Raw genomic sequence first — 23,575 nt, 5'->3', positions numbered from 1 at the left:
ACTAATTTACTGGAATTCTTTGAGGATATAACGAGCATGGTGGATAGAGGTGTACCGATGAATGTGGTGTATTTAGATTTCCAAAAGGCATTCGATAAGGTGCCACACAAAAGGTTACTGCAGAAGATAAAGGTACGCGGAGTCAGAGGAAATGTATTAGCATGGATAGAGAATTGGCTGGCTAACAGAAAGCAGAGAGTCGGGATAAATGGGTCCTTTTCGGGTTGGAAATCGGTGGTTAGTGGTGTGCCACAGGGAACGGTGCTGGGACCACAACTGTTTACAATATAGTTAGATGACCTGGAAGAAGGGACAGAGTGTAGTGTAACAAACTTTGCAGATGACACAAAGATTAGTGGGAAAGCGAGTTGTGTAGAGGACACAGAGAGGCTGCAAAGAGATTTAGATAGGTTAAGCGAATGGGCTAAGGTTTGGCAGATGGAATACAATGTCGGAAAGTGTGAGGTCATCCACTTTGGAAAAAAAAACAGTAAAATGGAATATTATTTGAACGGGGAGAAATTACAACATGCTGCGGTGCAGAGGGACCTGGGGGTCCTTGTGCATGAATTCCAAAAAGTTACCTTGCAGGTGCAGCAGGTAATCAGGAAGGCGAATGGAATGTTGGCCTTCATTGCGAGATGGATGGAGTGCAAAAGCAGGGAGGTCCTGCTGCAATTGTACAGGGTATTGGTGAGGTCGCACCTGGAGTACTGTGTGCAGTTTTGGTCACCTTACTTAAGGAAGGATATACTCGCTTTGGAGGGGGTTCAGAGACGATTCATTAGGCTGATTCCGGAGATGAGGGGGTTACCTTATGATGATAGATTGAGTAGACTGGGTCTTTACTCGTTGGAGTTCAGAAGGATGAGGTGTGATCTTATAGAAACATTTAAAATAATGAAAGGCATAGACAAGATAGAGGCAGAGAGGTTGTTTCCACTGGTCGGGGAGACTAGAACTAGGGGCACAGCCTCAAAATACGGGGGAGCCAATTTAAAACCGAGTTGAGAAGGAATTCTTCTCCCAGAGGGTTGTGAATCTGTGGAATTTTCCGCCCAAGGAAGCAGTTAAGGCTAGCTCATTGAATGTATTCAAATCACAGATAGATAGATTTTTATAAGGGAATTAAGGGTTACGGGGAGCGGGCGGGTAAGTGGAACTGAGTCCACGGCCAGATCAGCCATGATCTTGTTGAATGGCGGAGCAGGCTCGAGGGGCTAGATGGCCTACTCCTGTTCCTAATTCTTATGTTCTTATAGGTTGTAAAGAAAAGGCACCTGTGGAGAGAGGGAGGTTGGGTTAGTGTTTCAGGTCGATGACCTTTTGTTTGTTTTTAAAGTATTAGTTTACTGTTCTCCTGGACATATCTCCATAGCAACACAAAACAAATACATATTTAATCCCATGTGATTTTCGTTTTTAAGAAACTGAATTTCGTGCCGTTCATAATGATCGAATCCATCTGTAGGTTGCAGGCCTCTTTCAATGATCGGATTATCCAAGCCTTTTTCTCAGGGTTGAATTCTCATCATCGATAACAAAATAAAACCCAAAAACACCAGCAGCCGTCACCGTGGTGATGATGATCAGTGGGCTGCCCCCTCGCTTCGCCCCCTCTCCTCCGAAAGAAGCGCTGAGGCGGCGGGAGAAAGCCTTCCTGCTGGACTGTGTGGCGGTGAGCTCCATCGCCAGAGACCACAGGCACTCTGCGCCCAAAGCCGGGACCATCATCCCGCCTTACAACCCACAGAACGATCGCCACGCCTTGGCATATTTTAGGACCAGACCTCTCCCACCACTTTTGAGAAAGACCGGTCAAGTAAGTGGACCATATTGTCGAGACTCGAGAAATGGTTTCCTAATATACTTGTCGAAGACCTGCTCGATTGGTTAGTTTCTGGTTAAACTGATGTCACCAGATCCCAGCCTGTATATCCAGGCTGATTTAAGGGGCTGTACCTCAGCAATGAGATTACAGCAGTTGATCAGAAAGGACAATCGAGAGTCCGAGACCTATTAATTTCATTTAACTGCAATTTAACTAGTACTGTGCATATTCAGATTATTTCACAGGTATTAATTAATAAAGAGTCTAAAAGGGATGCCAAATGTGCATCGATTAGGTATAACCCGTCTGCATCATGAACCTTTATAGCTTGACTCTTATTGCACTATAGCGCCATATTATTTATAAGGTAGTTTATTCCACTTGTTAGTTCTGTGTTGTGTGTACCAGTAATAGATTAAAAGAGTGCAGTTGTAAATATTAATTGAATCCTTCATATTTCCTGCTAAACCTCTGCTCCCAGTGCCAAGGTGGGACCTCAGTCCACGGCGCGGTGATCGACCGATTCCAGTCCCAAGGAGCTGCAGCCAGTTACCTTCAAACAAGAAACATGAACGGAGCAGGTACAGCATCAACACATATTAACCAACGTGGAAATAAAACCAGAAACTGCTGGAAACACTCAGCAGGTCAGGCAGCATCTGTGGAGAGAGAGAGAGAGAGGAACGTAGTGTTAACGTTTCAGCTCCTCAAACCTTGGTCAAAACTGGGAGTTGTTACAGGTGAACATCTTATAAGGAGGAACAGAGCCGGGTGAAAGGGCGGGGGCAACGGCAAGAATGGATTGCGATTAGGTGGAGGACAGATTATTAAATAACAGATTTGATAATGTTGTGACAAAAGGAGGTAATATTAAGAGAAATTAGGAAAATAAATTATCATCATCATAGGCAGATATCTGAAGTTCTGTGAGAATTGTGAACCTGTGGAATTCCCTGCCGCAGAGAGTTGTTGATGCCAGTTCATTGGATATATTCAAGAGGGAGTTAGATATGGCCCTTACGACTAAAGGGATCAAGGGGTATGGAGAGAAAGCAGGAAAGGGGTACTGAGGGAATGATCAGCCATGATCTTATTGAATGGCGGTGCAGGCTCGAAGGGCCAAATGGCCTACTCCTGCACCTATTTTCTATGTTGTAGGTTTGTTTGGTCCTTTCACAGACATTGGTGACGATGGCTTTTGCCGGTCTCCAGTTGGAAATCTACGACTCGCGCTGGATGAAGACACAACTTGCATTTATATAGTACCTTTCACATTCAGATGGCATCCCAAAGCACCTCATTGCCAATTAATTACTCCAAAAGTAGTTACTGTTTTATAGGCAAAATGGTTCTTCACCTGCATTGCAAACATCAAAAAGATGTTTTGAGAATTACATTACTGTGCAGTGTAAGCAGATTTGCCGCTCTGATTTTGATGATATAGCAGGAAATGTAGTATTTTCCATGAAACACTAAGAGCCTCTCCGGATGTGTGTTTGGTGACAGGTCGCTCCACAGATCAAGTGAAGGGACACTCTCTCTTTCTCTCGGGAGTTAAACCTATATTTGGATATAACGGTCTCTATGGATACAGGAGGAACACGCCGGCCCTGCGCAGATTCCCTTCGTCTTTTGGTGCAATCACCCGGTCTCCTATTTATTGAAGAAACCAGCCTGGCTGCAGTCGCTGCTCCATTACTCGGCCACAGCTCAGTCAGTCAGTGTCGGAATGTGTCACAGCTATGCCCATTGCTGGGACCTGTAGCGCCGTCTAGCGCTTGCCTCGTTCTCCTTGATAGATAGCAGTTCTAGACCCAAACTATAAATAGATAAATCTGCCGCAATAGCTCTCAGCGATGAAATAGATCATTGCCGAATTGCTTTTGCTTGTAATATTTAACAAAATCCGTAAAATATTACTTTATAATAACTGCGATGGATACAAAAAGTTTTGAGGAAATTGTAAAGTACAATCCGTAATTTCTATATTTTGAACAGTTGCTGTAAGAATTGGATTTATATTGTCTTTCAGTTTATACTGTAAAATATCTAACCTATATTGTAATGATTATGGGAATGAATCAATGGTCGTGTTGACCTTTATGTTTTGCGATTGTTTTCCTTTCAGATAACAGAAAATGTTAGTAAATTCCTAATCTCAACTGAGTACCAAATCTCGGTAACAGTGAACAGCCATTGATTTCTGCACTCACTGCTATAAAAGATGTGCTTTCATTGGAATCGAAGTATTTCTAATCGCGTGTTAACTTCATAGCTAACATTTAAAATTCTCTTGCCATTTATACTATGGGAATTGTTGCAAAGAATAAAGTTTTGGACCTCAGTAAAGTGTTTTTCTCTCGGTACTACTTGTGGAAAAAGCTGTTAAGAAAATAGGAAATCAAAATAGTTATGAAATTATATGACTATTACATAGGACCCGCCCATAAGGTATGTATGCAATGTTATATTTTGACCTCCTCGCTGCCCGTTGTAATTTTTTCTATCCTAGTGCATCCATTTTGACTTGTTCACCGTCCTAATAAGTATATAGACCTCAAATATAACAGCTCTTTATTTCAGTTCATAAGAGCTTGTACATCATCATCATAGGCGGTCCCTGGAACGAGGATGACTTGCTTCCACAAGAGTTTCAATGAAGGACCCAATGTTCCAGTCCTGAACTCCAATTGAGGGGGTGGAAGATGCCTATGCGTGGATTTTTTTTAACGTGTGGTGACCGTTGCACATCAGCCACCACAGGGGCTTTACAGAGCCTTTATCCAGTGGCAAGGGTTAACCAGGACAACTGGAGACCTGCTCTGCTGCACGGACCTAGTGCACACACACATTGCAGTGTGGGCAGGCCCCTGCTGCTCCTGGGCCCTCAGATCTTCTGGGTCCCGTACCCTCATTCGCCCACAATGTTTCAGGGCCTGGTGCTCTAGCTGTATTTATAGCCCCGATCTGCGGTGGTGTTCTCACACAGGTCAGGGCGGCCCACGATGTAGACCACGATAATATGCACGAGACAATAGTCAGTCACAGTTAGGGTACCATGTGTTGGGTTGGGCACCCCGTTAGAGAGAGGATAAAACCACACAGCGCTGATTCATCAGGACGCTATCATGGACGAGGAGAGACTTGAGATACTGCGACTATTTCCACTGCAGCAGAGGTCAGTGACTTTTAAATTGATGATCCCCTCATCACTAATTCCCTGGTCACCCCATCCAAACCCTTAATAATTAAAAAACCCATGAAATCTCCTGATCTCATTAACAGCGGCAATAACAGCAGAGTGGAGTCACTTATGAACTTGCTGGTGTCTCAACAGGTGGGACATAGTGATGAATCCCTTTCCACAAACTGAGCAGGTGAACGGTCTCTGTCTAGTGTGAACTCGCTGCTGTGTCAGTAGGTTGAAGGACTGAGTGAATCCCTTCCCACACACTGAGCAGGTGAACAGCCAACATAAGGAATAGGAACAGGAGTAGGCCATTTGCCCCTCGAGCCATTAAATGAGATCATGGCTGATCTTCTACCTTAACTCCACTTTCCTGCAATGTCCCCATCTTTAATAAAGCTATCTCTGTTTCTAACAGCTTAACAGCTGCCTGAATGATAGGTCAACTTTATCAAAATCCCAGCCGATTTTACTGCTTTCAATTGTCCCAAAGCTGGTTTAGATTTGACCTGCAGAAAGTTATTAATGGCACTTTAGTCAATAATGTTTAAGACTAAAGTAAAATGTCTTTATTGGCAGCTTTTGATCAGGCGAAGTTTTAATGATGCAAGAGTGCCGCACCAGCAGAGAGCACTTTTAGGATCATTTAAAAAGGATTGCCTCCAAATATATCACACAAAGCAAGGATAGTATAGCTTTTATTGTCTGTGTTATATTTCAGGCGAAGCTGTAAGTACTTTGTAAAAGGAAACTGTACCCGAGGTAAACATTAACAGGTGACCTGTTATTATAAAGAGGGTGTACCTGTATTAGCATCGAAGAGCTGGTTTTTCCCTCTTTCAATTACTACTGAGGGTTTGACTGCCTGCCCATCACCTTTTACTCTTAGGTAAGGAGGTGGATCTGTGGGGATGGGAGTTACTGGTAACAGTGCCTGAACATTTGACTATACCATTTCAAACTTGCTGCAGATAGAGATAGGATCGAGCTCCTCCAGCACAGGTGATTGTCCAGGACCGAGAAGTGTCCTGGAGTTCCCACATGTCACAGGAGGTGCATTTGACTCAACTGAGACCCTGAGTATGTTACCTCTGATCCCACTGAAAGTGTAGATGAAGAGAGACTTGAGGTCAAATACATCATTCCTTAAAAAGTTACAGCAGGACATAATGGTGTAAAGTATATCCAGGCAGGCAGGTTTCAGTAAGGAGCAAGAATTTGCTGCCTTAAGCTAAGTTTCAGTCAAAGTCACAATGCCAATGTAATCATTCAAAATAAGGTCATGGATGGCAAGCACCTTGTTCACGAGTGAATAGACATTCTGGAAGGAAACCCGGAGAGAGGTGGTGATAGTTGATCGGCTGGCAGAATCCAAGGAGGTAGTGGTGGAATGCAAATTAAAAGTTAGTTACAATTTACAATTGAAGAATTGTAGCAATAATGGATATATTTTACATAATATACATGTTTAACATAATTTATTTGCTTAGGAGTGATTGAGTGTCTTATATCAGATGTCATCTATTATCAAAACAAACTATTAATACATATCCTGCCTAGTTATAATGTTTGCCTCACCATAAAAGGTTGCTCCAATTAAATACATTAGCTAGAGGAATTAAAACAATGGTCATTCGCACTAGTTCAAGGTAACCACCCATTTTAATGTATTAGATGACATTCATGAACTACAGGAGTAAATATATACAGTCAAGTCACAACTGATTTTTTAAATTACATATCACATTTATTCACACTATAAGTCACACAATTAACCTCTAGCACATGAAACAGGAAGCAGATTGAGAAGTCTCCAGTCCTCTTTAGAACCAGGAAATCACAGTTGTCTGAATACACATTTGAATAAATGAAATCTAATTTTTGGCTGGCCTTGTGAATTCTGCATAGAAATGCGATCATCTCAACAAATACCAACAGATTAATTAGAACTGCATCTACATGGCTTCTAAAACTTGGGTTCGTTGAAGCTGGGAAACCAGAAGTTTAATGCAGCAGAGATAAAAGGAAAACTGCAAATTCAGAAACACACAGCATTTTAGGCAGCCTCCAAAAGGAGAAAAGATAGAATATTACAGGTGGGATTGGGTCCGATGATGGATCTCTACTCAAAATTTTAATCCATCTTTTCTCTTTTTATCTGTGTATATCTAAGATTTTCTGTTTTTTAATCTGAGAATTGTAACAGATTTTTTTTGATTTTTAAAAATAATTATTTGCATAAAATAAAATCACTTCGATATTAATTTATTAAATTCTTATAAAATTACATGGTTAATACATTGTGAAACATAAAAATGAAATATGATCTTTGCTTGAACTTTATAGAGTGTCTCTCCCCAATATCTTGGCACAAATACTGGTACAATTTGCTCTTTCTGTAAACGCACAATAAATATTTGAGAGAATGTACCACACAGTAGTGGCACTAATTTATGGTATTGACATGGTTGGGAACTCAGTCTAGGTTAAATCAAGTATTACATAACAAATTGCTACATAACATTCTGTTAAAAATCACTGTACTGATTTGGGTGTGAAAGTTAATGCAACGCTGTTGATGCAAAATCGATGTCCTGTGGGTTCTGGTCCATCATCAAATACGTGGCCCAAGTGTGCATCACACTACATGATAAAGATAAAACAGAGAGTTCAGTGTACTCGACATGATGCTAAGAATGCCTTGAATGCAGACTTAAATCCACAAAATTAAATTCTTGGCAGGTGCTTACCCAGTTTAAATTTGTATAGTTTTATGGGGAGGGCTTCCCAGCATCCCCCCACCCTTTGGTATGCAGTGACATGAGCCAGTACATCGTTAATAGCAAATATTCTGAACCACTTTTAAAAGTAGTTGTATGCTATAAATCAAACATAGCTAAGTTCCATACTTATACATTCTAAAGCTATCTTCTAAACTGTGTTAGGCACATACTGTACTTTCAAAAAGATAATACTGCAACCTTGACTTTGACTATCTCATATTTTAAACAAAATAAATGTGTAAAACTGGATGTACATTCTATTAAGTTGAGAGAATGTGTTTTTTTCAACAGTTTGTTTCTGGACATCCATCTCATAGCAGTCAACCTTTACCTTCATCGAGAGAAAACTATTTTCCTGATGGTTTATATGGACAGAAAATTTGGTGCTTTAACCACGTCAAGGAATTTCAATAGAAGGTTGGCAAAACTGGATTCAGACTGTTTATATCTACCTTTTTGCAAATAACTTCTGTTCCAGTCGATCCCATGGAGTTGTCTGTGCGACGCAGTGCATTGGTATCGGTTTCATCACTATCCACCGTACCATCGATTTGCCAGAAAGAAGGCCAACCGGTGCCAGAATCATACTTGGTTTCAGAGCTATTGTTAACCAAATAAAATATAACAATTTCATTACCACAAACACGGCATCAATAAAGCTCCTAATTTGATCATTCACAAATAAACTAAGATTAGATAAAGAGTTATATTGCAAATTCCTCCAAATTAATAAACACTTTAAAATTTAAAAAAATGGAAAAACATGTACTGAATCAGTTTGAAATTAACCTAAGTTGTCATTATTCGGAATCTCTCCATCAACGAGTGTATGGTAGTGTATTGGTTATGTTATACTACTGGACAAATAATCCTGAGCCCTGAATTAATAATCCAGATAATGCGAGTTCAAATCGCACCATGACAGTTTGAGAATTTGAAACCAGTTTAAAAAAAAATCTGGAAATAAAAGCAGTTAATAGTAAAAATGTCCATAAAGCTGCCGGATTATCATAAACACCCAACTGGTTCATTAAAGTCCTTTAGGGAAGGAAACCTACTATCCTTACCTATATGTGACTCCAGTCCCACTCCACTGTGGTCGAGTCTTAACTGCTGTCTGATGTGGCCTAGCAAGCCACTCAGCTGTATTAAAACCACTTCTCAGGGCAACTAGGGATGGGCAATAAATACGACACTCACAACCCAAGAATGAATTAAAATGTACGGCACTGTCACGGATTACTAACCTGGAATTTTATAGCACAGAAGGAGGCTTTCTATCAGTAGTGCTCACAAGGTGCTCTGAAAGAGTTATCCATTTAGTTCCATGTCCTTTCTCTTTCCTTATATCCTGTTAAATCTTTCTTTTTCAAATATTTATCCACTTCCCTTTCAAAAGCCATTATTAATTCAGCTTCCAGCATTGTTTGTGGTAGGACATTCATCTCCTATCAGCTCCCTGCATTAAAAAATCTCTTAGCCTCTCTTTTTGGCAAAAGTCTTATGTTTATGCCCTCTAGTTACCGACTTACCAATTGTTTTATTATATAGAATACTGGGATTTTTACTGACATTGGAGAATCACATTTAGTGAAAATGGAAAATGGGTTGCCTTGTCTATAAAATGCAAAGGGATGCTATTCCCTATAATCAAGACCACTGGTTTAAGTCAACCCTGTTCTTATTTCATGAGATTCTCAGAGATGTCAACATGGAAAATATTATAATACTGGGATTATGAGATATATTTTCCATTCAGTGAAGTTCATATACCAATACTCATCAACAATTTGCATTTATATAGTACCTATAATATAGAAACAAATCCCAAAGCACTTCACAGAAGTGTAATTGGACAAAAATGAATGCCAGGCCAGAGAAGGGGATATTAGGAGAGGTAACCAAAAGCTTGGTCAAAGAAGTGAGTTTTAAGGAGGGTCTTGAAGGAAGACAGGTGGAGGCAAAGGGATGTATGAAGCGAATTCCAGAGTGTTGGGTCGAGATGGCTGAAGCCATGGCCCTACATAACGAGATTGTACAATTTTCTGTGAGCTATTTTTATGCAGGTTAGTAATCCGTGACAGCGCCTAAAATAGCTCACAGAGGAATGTAGGAGTACATTAAGCATTCATGTGTGAATTTTACCAATTGGAAAATATATCCTTACCTCTCGTTAGAAACTAAGGATGCCTAAAAATGTATAAAACTGATATGAATGTATAAAACCGATACGAGTGCTGTGTTTAAATCGTTGTTTTGGACTGGAGACGAGGTGTCTGCTTAGAATGATAGAGGAATGCTGAGAAATGCTAATTATCCGTGGTTTTCAAGCAAAAGCTTCAGTTTGTTTATGTATCTTAAGTCAATTTCTATGGAAACTCTAAGAATCGAAGGAAGTTTATAGGAATCAACGAAAGCACAGGCAGTTTACTACGTCGTAAAGAAGTTGACCACCCGGTGTTAGAGGTGACAAAGCTCTGGTTTGGGCCTCATAGTTCAAAGGATAGAGGACAAGGCTCTGTATTGATTGTTTCCGAGGGGAATAGGGACAGAGAGAGAGGAAAGGAATTCCACAGAAAAGCGACTTCGACAAGGTATACACAATGACATGTGACCAAAATTGTCAGACATCTTTAAGATATTACGTTTTTAGGGGAACCTCTAGGTCAAAAGGTCTTGTCAATATTCAGATTCAAGCCCATCCCTAAAAATAGGTTAAAAGTGACCTCCTCGAAGCTTGTAGTCACAGACGTAAGAAAGAGAGAGAGAGAGAGAGGGAGGAAGTACACAGACGGAAGGAGAGAAAGAGAAGGAGGCTCACAGACGGAAGGGGAGAGAGAGAGAGAGAGAGAGAGTGTGAAGGAAGCCCTAGACGATAGGAAGAACACAATTGCTCACGTGTGTCAACTGTCTGGATCGATTTCAATTATTGCAACGGTCATATGTTTTTACTGTATAATGAATGTGTTATATTTCGTCTTAAACTCTGATTAAATACAATTATCCACCATATTGGTTCGCACTCGAACCTGATTATTTAAAGTGACCAGAAATAGCTGTAAAGAGGCAATTTCTAACACTCATTACAACTGGGGATGTAGGAGTCACACACTCATGTCCTATGCTTCATACTAACCATTGATCTCCATGCCTCTCTCTTCTGTACATTATATTTTTATCAGGGATTCTTTGGCTCTCTTCTTATCCGTCCCATATGCTTCACTTTGTACTAATCTCTGAGCCCCTCACCTCTCTCTGTAGATTTGCACCATTTCCTGCCACTCATGAACAACAGGTTCTCCAGGACCTCCACATTCACTTGGTTTGTATTCACTTTCTCTATCTCAGCAAGCTCTTGATGGTCTTCAGTTGATGGCAAGGGCAGGTGAAGGAAGAAAAGAGATGAACAGCAGATGTTCAAGAAAATCCCAAGCTCTGTGGCCTGAAATATCGAGGGATTACTAATCATGAATGAGGACATCAGTTTTTCTTCATTGGAAACCCAGGAGCTGCTGGCTTCATGTTTGGGATTTGAAGAATTTTCAGGGGGTAAAGTTTACAAATAAAAGGGACTGAAACTGGAAAATCAGTGATATAAACAGCACACAATTCTATTGGCTGCACGCCATCAAATATCCTGTGCACATGATAGGTCAAAACCTTTCAACAGCACGATATCGCAATGTCCTGCTGATTTTTAATTAATTTTTTTAGTTTAAAAAAAACTTCAATAACAAAGATTAAAGTGAAATCGAGCAGGGCACGGAAAAAAATTAGATGCAATGGACTCACATTTTTAAAGTTTACTTGTCTGTGATATTGATCTTCTTGAGAGTCAGTTTTGAAAACGTGGAGAAGCGGAGAGAAAATGTGGGCTGACAAATTTTGACTGAAAAACTTGAAGTATCTGCATTAATTACTGCAGGTTGACATCTCTGATTCTTGAATTATTATTAATTTGGGAAATTGTATTCTGTGATTCTATTCATTCTGGCGTGGACCAGTGGCCTTGATCATTTATTACAGCTGTAATCATTTGGAGCATCACACCAGACACCTGTCTTGTGTTCCATTTGCACTTATAGTTCATATTTGCTGGTTTATCCTGTTTGAATTTCATGGACCTGGAGGTTTGGAAAGGGCTCTTCTCAGCATTATTGCCTCATTAGTGGATACATGCTAAATCAGAACTCCACACTCTATTAGTATTCACAGCTTGAGATGTATGGTCAGCAGGAATACTGATTTAAACTTTATGTGTGACTCTCGAGGCTATGATTATGCACCTAAGTTGCTTACAAGGACATAAAGCTTGGACATCTTTGATTTATCGCACAGCTATTCACATTACTGCTATTCATCAGTTGTTTTTTTTTAAAAAGTCATTTCCGTTTAAACATTTTCTAGAAAATATACTGGCTGATGACACTGAAAGGCCTGATATACCACATCTAATACTAGTTGCAGACTATACAAAACTTTGCTTTGCTTTGGTGGCTTACCTGAATAGTGCAGCATTGCAGCACACACAATGATACATGCCTTGCTCAGTATTATTCAGATAGATTCCACTGAAAGGCTGCAAGACAGTAACACATTATAGTTTATAATATTAAAAGCCACCATCTGTATTTTAAAAATCAATTCAATCATAGACAATAGACAAAGGAGAAAGGAAAATGAATGCAGTATTTAAATTTGACTATTTTTGTCAACCGTGTCTAATATACATCAGTGTGTTTATAAGTCTCCAAACAAAGCTTTAGAAAGATCCACATTGGTAGCGTATCTATTTGTCTGATATGGAATGCACATTCCCCAAACATGCCCCACTTGCCTAAGTCTAGGCAGCTTAGCTGTAGGCTGGCAAAGTGTGTGTACTAGGGTGCTGTTGGAGTTTAATCAACTAAAATGGCAAAGCGACCTGCTGTGGGTTATCTGGTTTATCTGAGGATGAAATCCACACTGTGACTCTGGGAGGAGCTCCTCAGCCACAGGGGAAGATGGTTGAGGAGGATTCTAGCAATGCCTTTCCCAGTGGCTGATAACAGGTCTCCACGCTATATACAAGACAGTCCCAACCTCTATCGTCAACCTACAGTACGCGGACGATGCATGCGTCTGCGCACATTCAGAGGCTGAACTCCAAGTCATAGTCAACATCTTCACTGGAGGTATGAAAGCATGGGCCTTACACTAAATATCCGTAAGACAAAGGTCCTCCACCGGCCTGACCCCGCCACACAGCACTACCCCCCAGCCCTGAACAACGTGGACCACTTTCCATACCTCGGGAGCCTATTATCAACAAGGACAGACATCAACAACGACATTCAACACAGTCTCCAGTGCGCCAGCATAGCCTTCGGCCTCCTGAGGAAAAAAGTGTTCGAAGATCAGGCCCTCAAATCTGCCATCAAGCTCATGGTCTACAGGGCTGCAGTGATATCCGCCCTTCTGTATGGCTCAGAGACGTGGACCATATACAGTAGACACCTCAAATCGCTGAAGAAATACCACCAACGATGTCTCCGCGAGATCCTGCAAATCCCCTGGGAGGACAGACGCACCAACATTAGCGTCCTCGACCAGGCCAACATCCCCAGCATCGAAGCACTGACCACACTCGATCAGCTCCGCTGGGCGGGCCACATTGTTTGCATGCCTGACACAAGACTCCCAAAGCAAGTGCTCTACTCAGAACTCCTACACGGCAAGCAAGCCCAAGATGGGCAGAGGATACGTTTCAAGGACACGCTCAAAGCATCCTTGATAAAATGCAGCGTCCCCACCGACACTTGGGAGTCCCTGGCTAAAGACCGCCCTAAGTGGAGGAAGTGCATCCGGGAGGGCACTGAGCACCTTGAGTCTCATCGCCGAGAGCATGCAGAAACCAAGCGCAGGCAGTGGAAGGAGCATGCAGCAAACCAGTCCCATCCATCCTTTCCTTCAATGACTGTCTGTCTGTCCCACCTGTGACAGAGACTGTAATTCCCATATTGGACTGTTCAGTCACCTTAAGAACTCATTTTTAGAGTGGAAGCAAGTCTTCCTTGATTTTGAGGGACTGCCTATGATGATTATCTGAATCCTAGCCCCTAGTGACAGGCCTACCCTCCAGCTTCCATTGGCGAGTAAAGCCGGCAAGTCGAATATAAAGAGGGCGCTGGAGGATTGCACATCTCCTAACTCGAATAGTGGATAACCGAGCCATAGAATCATAGAAATTTACGGCAAAGAAGGCCATTCGGCCCCTCGAGTCTGTCACAGAACCCAGAGACCTTGCTTATCCTCTTTCCCCCAAGGATAATAGTTATGAGTTAGACAAATGCATGTGTGAGCATTAATTAGGTGGACTGGTAGTACCAGTAGCTTCTCACAAGTGGCAAGTCGTCAACGTAACTGATGCGCGAGTGTATTACCACCATTCTCCTGGAGTGATGCCAACTGCAATCATACAGGTCTTATGCCACGAATAGCACTCAAGTATCATAAGGCCGATGACATTGGAGGCCCATTTTTTGTAGGTTTTGTGATCTCATGTCCTGCTAAACATGGTTGGCTGATTAAGTGAGTTACCTTGCTTAGCATTGTTAGCATCATGACACAACCGTGCTGATACACAGGATTGTAAATCAAATGGCAAGCCAAAAGCCAGGGAAAGTCATTGCCATATGTGGAGAAAAGTAATACATACATTACCAGAATGTCCAAAGACATATAAACCAAAGACATGTGCATTACTCTTAATTCACTGAATTTAGGCACTTTGCCTGGTTTACCCAACTATTCATACAAACCTCATCCAATATAAATAGGCTCTGTCATAATTAGATATGTCACTATAATAAGAAGCACTGATGTTCAGATGGATCCCACTCTTAGCATTAATCTTTCTTTTCAAGATGCTGACATGGTGTTTATCTCCAACAATTTTGGTTCTGATTTCAGATTTCCAGTATTTTTAGCTTTTCATTTTCTTTTGACTATAATTGGCAATCGCTATTGACTGAGAACTATAGGTAGATAAAGTTATGATGCGATAATTCCGAGGGACTTCAATGCCCCAGATGAACAACAACTTGCATTTATATAACACCTTTAATATGGAAAAACATCCTAAAGTGCTTCACAGAGGCAGAGTCAAAAAAATTAAACAGATCGTAGGCAACTGAAAGAGGGATGAAACGAGAAATAACTTAATCGTGGTAGTCAGTGATTGCTTATTAACTCAACATGCAAAGGCTACAAGGCAGATGCCTCATTATACTTCGTATTTTTAGAAATTTGCCAGAACAAATTAGTAACGTGAAAGTGGACGAACATCGCGGCAAGGTACTTTAGTAATCAAGGCCAGAATTTTTCGTGTTGGTAGCGGCCACGATCGGTGGCGGGTTGGGTGGGAAAGTCGTTTTTTTTTTTTTTACAGCGGGTCAGGAACCCGCTGTTAACTCGCTTCCATGTGACTTTCCCACAGGCGCATCTGTCAGCATGGAGCTGACCCGACCTGCAGCGGCAGTGGGCCCAACTGAAATAATTATGAGGTACTTTACAGGCACTTAAGAGCCTTTACCCACCTACTTTTAAAATTTCCCTGCATGGCCACGGGATTCCCACAGCTCAGGAACCACGTCTGTCAACCTGAGGCGCGAGTTCATTGGCCATTGCTTCAGCTGATTACTTGACAGCATGGAAATCAAATCAAAATAAAAACATGTTGATTACATCAGCTAACAGATTGATAGAGATTGATGAAGACTACATTTGAAAAGCTACTGGTAAATGTTAATTTTTCACTGACCATTCTCGGCTGTTGCCTTCTAACTGAACAGTAATTGCAGTGAATTGATCTGCACTATAAAAAATAACATATACCATTTAAATAAATGTTTGTGTTGTTTCTGGTCAGGATTTTTTCCACAGTATACTGAGATTGTCCAGTTACACATTAAAACAAGTCATCAACCGTAACAATTTCATTCACATCACTCATTCCACTGGCTGAATTTGCTTTCAGTCCCTGAATATGACTAATTTAATTTTTCCGTCTGAGACTGTAGGGTGAAATTCTGCAGAAGTTCTCTCACTTGTTCATTGCTTACTTCAATAGAAAAACTGCAGAAATCCTAGAAACACATTGTAAGCCCCACTTACACGGTTTGTCGGGGATTCCACAGTGGTTCTGCTGAATTTGCATAAGATTGTAAATCCACCCCATTACAATTATATTTAAAATCTGCTTAATTTTGTCTTGCCTACACCCATACATCTTTTATTTGTACCAGTTACTGACACAAAAGTCTATAGATTTGTGACTAAAGCACAATAACTTCACAATTAATGTACCTTTTTAAGTAGGTTCTTGATCTTATTTGTAGATGGAGTCATATTACTTAATAACTTTATTTAAATATTTCTTTGTCACTCATATATAACTTAAAATTTAATGTGGCCAGGGTCCCTTTAAGGATCTCCACAGAGCTGTCTTAAACGGAGTGCACATAAACAAAATGGTTTATTTGGGAATTTGGAAAAAGTGGGAATTCGGAGAAGAGGGGGAAGAAAGTCTATTAACTAGAGGCATGGCAGGGAATTTCAGTCCCATGGAGTGCACATCCTGTGGAAAGTGGGTAGTCCTGGACGTTTCAGGCGACCTGAACGACCACATATGCAGGAGGTGTCTCCAGCTGCAGCAACTCCAGCTCCGCGTTTCGGAACTTGAATGGCGGCTGGAGTCACTGCGGTGCATCCGCAAGACTGAGAATTTCATGGATAGCACATTTCAGGACGTGGTCACCCCACAGCTTTAGAGTGTGCAGGCAGAGAAGGAGTGGGTGACCACCAGAAGAGGAGTACAAGGTAGGTAGTGCAGGTGTCCCCCGAGTCCATCTTGCTCTCCAACCAGTATTCTGTTCTGAGTACTGGTGAGGGCGATGGTGCCTCTGGGAAGTGCAACCAGAGCCAAGTCCACGGCATCACGGGTGGCTCAGCTGCACGGGGTGAGGAAGAAGAATGGAAGAGCAATAGTGGTAAGGGATTCAATAGTCAGGGGAGCAGACAAGGGTTTTTTGGCCGCAGAAGTGACTCCAGCGTGGTATGTTGCCTCCCTGGTGCCAGGGTCAGGAATGTCACCGAGCGGCCGCAAGACATTCTGGGGGAAGAGAGAGAATAGCCAGAGGCCGTAGTCCATATCGGTACCAATGACATAGGTAGAAAGAGGGATAAGATCCTGCAGGCAGAGTTTAGGGAGCTTGGAGAGAGATTAAAAAGCAGGACCTCAAAAGGTAGTAATCTCCGGATTACTGCCGGTGCCACTTGCGGTGAGTACAGAAATAGGAAGACAGAGAAGATGAATGCATGACTGGAGAGATGGTGCAGGCGGGAGGGCTTTAGATTACTGAGGCATTGGAACCTTTCCTGGGGGAGGTGGGACCTGTAAAAGCCGGACGGGTTGCACCTCAACAGAGCCGGGACCAGTATCCTCACGGGTGGGTTTTGCTAGTGCTGTTGAGGGGGGGTTTAAACTAACTTGGCAGGGGGATGGCAACCGGAGAATAGATTCAGTGGGGAGAGAAGCAAAGCTGAATTGGGCAGCAGAGAAGTAGAAAAAAAGTGAATTTGGAAGACAGAAGTAACAAGGGCTGGAAAATAGACAACAGGGGAGTTTGGCAATACTAAATTGTATATACTTCAATGCAAGGAGTATAGGAAATAAGGCAGATGAGCTGGCAGCACAGATTGACACTTGGGAGTATGATATTATAGCTATTACTGAGACATGGCTGAAAGAAGGGCAGGTATGGCAGCTCAACATTCCTGGTTTCAGGGTTTTTTTTAGACAGGATAGAGAAAGGGGTAATAAAAGGGGAGGGGGGGTCGCAGTATTAATTAAAGAAACAATTATAGCTTTGATAAGGGATGATATGTTAGAGGGGTCACCAAAAAAAGCCAAATGGGTTGAATTAAAGAACAAAAAAGGGGCAATCATACTATTGGGTGTGTACTTTGGACCCCCACGCAGTCAGAGGGAGATAGGAGAACAAATATGTGGGCAAATTGCTGCAAAATGCAAAAACTATAGAACTGTAATAGTTAGGGATTTCAACTACCCCTATATTAACTGGGAAAAAGTTAGTGAATGGTACAGAGGGCGAGTACTTCCTAAAATGCAATGATGAAAAATACTTTAGCCAGGATGTAACAAGCCCAACAAGGGAGGGGGCGGTTCTGGACTTGGTTTTGGGGAATGAAAAGGGACAGGTGGAAGGGGTATCAGTGGGAGAGCATTTTGGTGCTATTGAACATAATTCAGTAAGATTCAGGGTAGTTCCCCGCTGCCCTAGTCCTGAACTTGCGTATTTCTCTAGTTTCTCTCCTATTTCCCCATATGCCCTCTCGGAACTCATCTTGTCCATGAGACCCACCTCCTACTCCCTCTTCCCTATTCCCACTAAACTATTGACCACCCAATAGTGGGAGTCGAGGCAGCGGCCTATAAAAGGCTCAGCAGTCCGGGGAGAGTCGAGAGAGGCGGGAGTCGAGGCAGCGGCCTATAAAAGGCTCAGCAGTCCGGGGAGAGTCGAGAGAGGCGGGAGTCGAGGCAGCGGCCTATAAAAGGCTCAGCAGTCCGGGGAGAGTCGAGAGAGGCGGGAGTCGAGGCAGCGGCCTATAAAAGGCTCAGCAGTCCGGGGAGAGTCGAGAGAGGCGGGAGTCGAGAGAGGCAGCGGCCTATAAAAGGCTCAGCAGTCCGGGGAGCGTCGAGAGAGGCAGCGGCCTATAAAAGGCTCAGCAGTCCGGGGAGCGTCGAGAGAGGCAGCGGCCTATAAAAGGCTCAGCAGTCCGGGGAGCGTCGAGAGAGGCGGGAGTCGAGAGAGGCAGCGGCCTATAAAAGGCTCAGCAGTCCGGGGAGCGTCGAGAGAGGCGGGAGTCGAGAGAGGCAGCTGCCTATAAAAGGCTCAGCAGTCCGGGGAGCGTCGAGAGAGGCGGAAGTCGAGAGAGGCAGCGGCCTATAAAAGACTCAGCAGTCCGGGGAGCGTCGAGAGAGGCGGGAGTCGAGAGAGGCAGCGGCCTATAAAAGGCTCAGCAGTCCGGGGAGCGTCGAGAGAGGCGGGAGTCGAGAGAGGCAGCTGCCTATAAAAGGCTCAGCAGTCCGGGGAGCGTCGAGAGAGGCGGAAGTCGAGAGAGGCAGCGGCCTATAAAAGACTCAGCAGTCCGGGGAGCGTCGAGAGAGGCGGGAGTCGAGAGAGGCGTACTTGTGCAGCTCCAGCTGAGAGAAGTCAAAAAAGAAGTAGAAAGAAATCAAAAGGTGACGTCACAGCCAACGTGGTAAGTGATTGGTGAGTAGTTTTTCTTTTTCTTTATTAGTCAGTAACTTTGAACATTGTTGTCGGCAATTTAAGTGTATCTAAGGGTTAAGTCATGGCAGGACAGCTCGGTCACGTGATATGCTCCTCCTGTACCATGTGGGAACACGGGGACAACACCAGTGTCCCTGACGACTACATGTGCGGGAAGTGTGTCCACCTCCGGCTACTGACGGTCCGCGTTGCGGAGTTGGAGCTGAAGGTGGATTCACTCTGGAGCATCCACGATGCTGAGAATGACGTGAGTATCACGTGTAGCGAGTTGGTCTTACCGCAGGAGAAGGGTCCACAGCCAGCGAGGGAATGGAAGACCAGCAGGAAGAGTAGTGCAAGGAAGGTAGTGCAGGGGTCCCCTGTGGTCATCCCACTGCAAAACAGATACACTGCTTTGAGTGCTGTTGAGGGGGATGACTCATCAGGAGCGGGCAGCAGCAGCCAAGTTCATGGCACCGTGGCTGGCTCTGTTGCACAGGAGGGCAGGAAAAAGAGTGGGCGAGCGATAGTGATAGGGGATTCAATTGTAAGGGGAATAGATAGGCGTTTCTGCGGCCGCAACCGAGACTCCAGGATGGTATGTTGCCTCCCTGGTGCAAGGGTCAAGGATGTCTCGGAGCGGGTGCAGGACATTCTAAAAAGGGAGGGAGAACAGCCAGTTGTCGTGGTGCACGTTGGTACCAATGACATAGGTAAAAAAAGGGATGAGTTCCTACGAAATGAATTTAAGGAGCTAGGAGCTAAATTAAAAAGTAGGACCTCAAAAGTAGTAATCTCGGGATTGCTACCAGTGCCACGTGCTAGTCAGAGTAGGAATCGCAGGATAGCTCAGATGAATACGTGGCTTGAGCAATGGTGCAGCAGGGAGGGATTCAAATTCCTGGGGCATTGGAACCGGTTCTGGGGGAGGTGGGACCAGTACAATCCGGACGGTCTGCACCTGGGCAGAATCGGAACCAATGTCCTCGGGGGAGTGTTTGCTAGTGCTGTTAGGGAGGAGTTAAACTAATATGGCAGGGGGATGGGAACCAATGCAGGGAGACACAGGGAAACAAAAAGGAGGCAAAAACAAAAGACAGAAAGGAGATGAGGAAAAGTGGAGGGCAGAGAAACCCAAGGTAAAGAACAAAAAGGGCCATTGTACAGCAAAATTCTAAAAGGACAGAGGGTGTTAAAAAAACAAGCCTAAAGGCTTTGTGTCTTAATGCAAGGAGTATCCGCAATAAGGTGGATGAATTAACTGTGCAAATAGATGTTAACAAATATGATGTGATTGGGATTACGGAGACGTGGCTCCAGGATGATCAGGGCTGGGAACTCAACATCCAGGGGTATTCAACATTCAGGAAGGATAGAATAAAAGGAAAAGGAGGTGGGGTAGCATTGCTGGTTAAGGAGGAGATTAAGGCAATAGTTAGGAAGGACATTAGCTTGGATGATGTGGAATCTATATGGGTAGAGCTGCAGAACACCAAAGGGCAAAAAACGTTAGTGGGAGTTGTGTACAGACCTCCAAACAGTAGTAGTGATGTTGGGGAGGGCATCAAACAGGAAATTAGGGGTACGTGCAATAAAGGTGCAGCAGTTATAATGGGTGACTTTAATATGCACATAGATTGGGCTAACCAAACTGGAAGCAATACGGTGGAGGAGGATTTTCTGGAATGCATAAGGGATGGTTTTTTAGACCAATATGTCGAGGAACCAACTAGGGGGGAGGCCATCTTAGACTGGGTGTTATGTAATGAGAGAGGATTAATTAGCAATCTCGTTGTGCAAGGCCCCTTGGGGAAGAGTGACCATAATATGGTGGAATTCTGCATTGGGATGGAGAATGAAACAGTTAATTCAGAGACCATGGTCCAGAACTTAAAGAAGGCTAACTTTGAAGGTATGAGGCGTGAATTGGCTGGGATGGATTGGCGAATGATACTTAAGGGGTTGACTGTGGATGGGCAATGGCAGACATTTAGAGACCGCATGGATGAACTACAACAATTGTACATTCCTGTCTGGCATAAAAATAAAAAAGGGAAGGTGGCTCAACCGTGGCTATCAAGGGAAATCAGTGATAGTATTAAAGCCAAGGAAGTGGCATACAAATTGGCCAGAAATAGCAGCGAACCTGGGGACTGGGAGAAATTTAGAACTCAGCAGAGGAGGACAAAGGGTTTGATTAGGGCAGGGAAAATGGAGTATGAGAAGAAGCTTGCAGGGAACATTAAGACGGATTGCAAAAGTTTCTATAGATATGTAAAGAGAAAAAGGTTAGTAAAGACAAACGTAGGTCCCCTGCAGTCAGAATCAGGGGAAGTCATAACGGGGAACAAAGAAATGGCGGACCAATTGAACAAGTACTTTGGTTCGGTATTCACTAAGGAGCACACTAACAACCTTCCGGTTATAAAAGGGGTCGGGGGGTCTAGTAAGGAGGAGGAACTGAGGGAAATCCTTATTAGCCGGGAAATTGTGTTGGGGAAATTGATGGGATTGAAGGCCGATAAATCCCCAGGGCCTGATGGACTGCATCCCAGAGTACTTAAGGAGGTGGCCTTGGAAATAGTGGATGCGTTGACAGTCATTTTCCAACATTCCATTGACTCTGGATCAGTTCCTATGGAGTGGAGGGTAGCCAATGTAACCCCACTTTTTAAAAAAGGAGGGAGAGAGAAAACAGGGAATTATAGACCGGTCAGCCTGACATCGGTAGTGGGATAAATGATGGAATCAATTATTAAGGATGTCATAGCAGTGCATTTGGAAAGAGGTGACATGATAGATCCAAGTCAGCATGGATTTGTGAAAGGGAAATCATGCTTGACAAATCTTCTGGAATTTTTTGAGGATGTTTCCAGTAGAGTGGATAAGGGAGAACCAGTTGATGTGGTATATTTGGACTTTCAGAAGGCGTTCGACAAGGTCCCACACAAGAGATTGATGTGCAAAGTTAGAGCACATGAGATTGGGGGTAGTGTACTGACATGGATTGAGAACTGGTTGTCAGACAGGAAGCAAAGAGTAGGAGTAAATGGGTACTTTTCAGAATGGCAGGCAGTGACTAGTGGGGTACCGCAAGGTTCTGTGCTGGGGCCCCAGCTGTTTACACTGTACATTAATGATTTAGACGAGCGGATTAAATGTAGTATCTCCAAATTTGCGGATGACACTAAGTTGGGTGGCAGTGTGAGCTGCGAGGAGGATGCTGTGAGGCTGCAGAGCGACTTGGATAGGTTAGGTGAGTGGGCAAATGCATGGCAGATGAAGTATAATGTGGATAAATGTGAGGTTATCCACTTTGGTGGTAAAAACAGAGAGACAGACTATTATCTGAATGGTGACAGATTAGGAAAAGGGGAGGTGCAAAGAGACCTGGGTGTCATGGTACATCAGTCATTGAAGGTTGGCATGCAGGTGCAGCAGGCGGTTAAGAAAGCAAATGGCATGTTGGCCTTCATAGCAAGGGGATTTGAGTACAGGGGCAGGGAGGTGTTGCTACAGTTGTACAGGGCATTGGTGAGGCCACACCTGGAGTATTGTGTACAGTTTTGATCTCCTAACCTGAGGAAGGACATTCTTGCTATTGAGGGAGTGCAGCGAAGGTTCACCAGACTGATTCCCGGGATGGCGGGACTGACCTATCAAGAAAGACTGGATCAACTGGGCTTGTATTCACTGGAGTTCAGAAGAATGAGAGGGGACCTCATAGAAACATTTAAAATTCTGACGGGGTTAGACAGGTTAGATGCAGGAAGAATGTTCCCAATGTTGGGGAAGTCCAGAACCAGAGGTCACAGTCTAAGGATAAGGGGTAAGCCATTTAGGACCGAGATACGGAGGAACTTCTTCACCCAGAGAGTGGTGAACCTGTGGAATTCTCTACAACAGAAAGTTGTTGAGGCCAATTCACTAAATATATTCAAAAAGGAGTTAGATGAGGTCCTTACTACTAGGGGGATCAAGGGGTATGGCGAGAAAGCAGGAATGGGGTACTGAAGTTGAATGTTCAGCCATGAACTCATTGAATGGCGTTGCAGACTAGAAGGGCCGAATGGCCTACTCCTGCACCTATTTTCTATATTTCTATGTTTCTATGATATTATTAACAATTCTCTCCCCTCAGGTACTATCCCCATCTCCCTTAATTCTGCCATTATCAATATTACCCCTCTCAAAAAAATAACCCTTGACCCCTCCGTCCTTGCAAACTACCGCCCCATCTCCAACCTCAGTTTCCTCTCCAAAAAGTCCTTGAACATACTGTCGCCTCCCAAATCCGTGCCCATCTTTCCCGGAACTCCATGTTTGAATCCCTCCAATCAGGTTTCTGCTCCGCCACAGTACCAAAATGGCTCTTATCAAAGTCACAAAATCCTATGTTACTGTGACTGTGGTAAACTAACCCGCCTCGTCCTTCTCG

The 23,575-nt window shown here is 43.3% G+C and overlaps 1 protein-coding gene across 2 annotated transcripts in view; it reads right to left on the bottom strand.

Moving 5' to 3' along the window:
• Positions 1 to 6,661: 6,661 nt before the first annotated feature.
• The window catches only part of msrb2 (methionine sulfoxide reductase B2), a 34,744-nt gene continuing 17,830 nt past the window's right edge, over positions 6,662 to 23,575 (bottom strand). For both annotated transcript variants that reach the window (XM_070881411.1, XM_070881412.1), the window contains exons 3-5: positions 12,304 to 12,380; positions 8,254 to 8,401; positions 6,662 to 7,661 (exon numbers count right to left, since the gene is read on the bottom strand). In XM_070881411.1, the coding sequence (XP_070737512.1) occupies positions 7,554 to 7,661; positions 8,254 to 8,401; positions 12,304 to 12,380 (333 nt within the window). In that variant the 3' untranslated portion in view covers positions 6,662 to 7,553. The remainder of the gene's footprint in view (positions 7,662 to 8,253; positions 8,402 to 12,303; positions 12,381 to 23,575) is intronic.

The sequence above is a fragment of the Pristiophorus japonicus genome, chromosome 5 (assembly GCF_044704955.1).
Source record: "Pristiophorus japonicus isolate sPriJap1 chromosome 5, sPriJap1.hap1, whole genome shotgun sequence".
Taxonomy (NCBI): domain Eukaryota; kingdom Metazoa; phylum Chordata; class Chondrichthyes; family Pristiophoridae; genus Pristiophorus; species Pristiophorus japonicus.
This window is presented reverse-complemented; position numbering and strand designations above follow the sequence as displayed.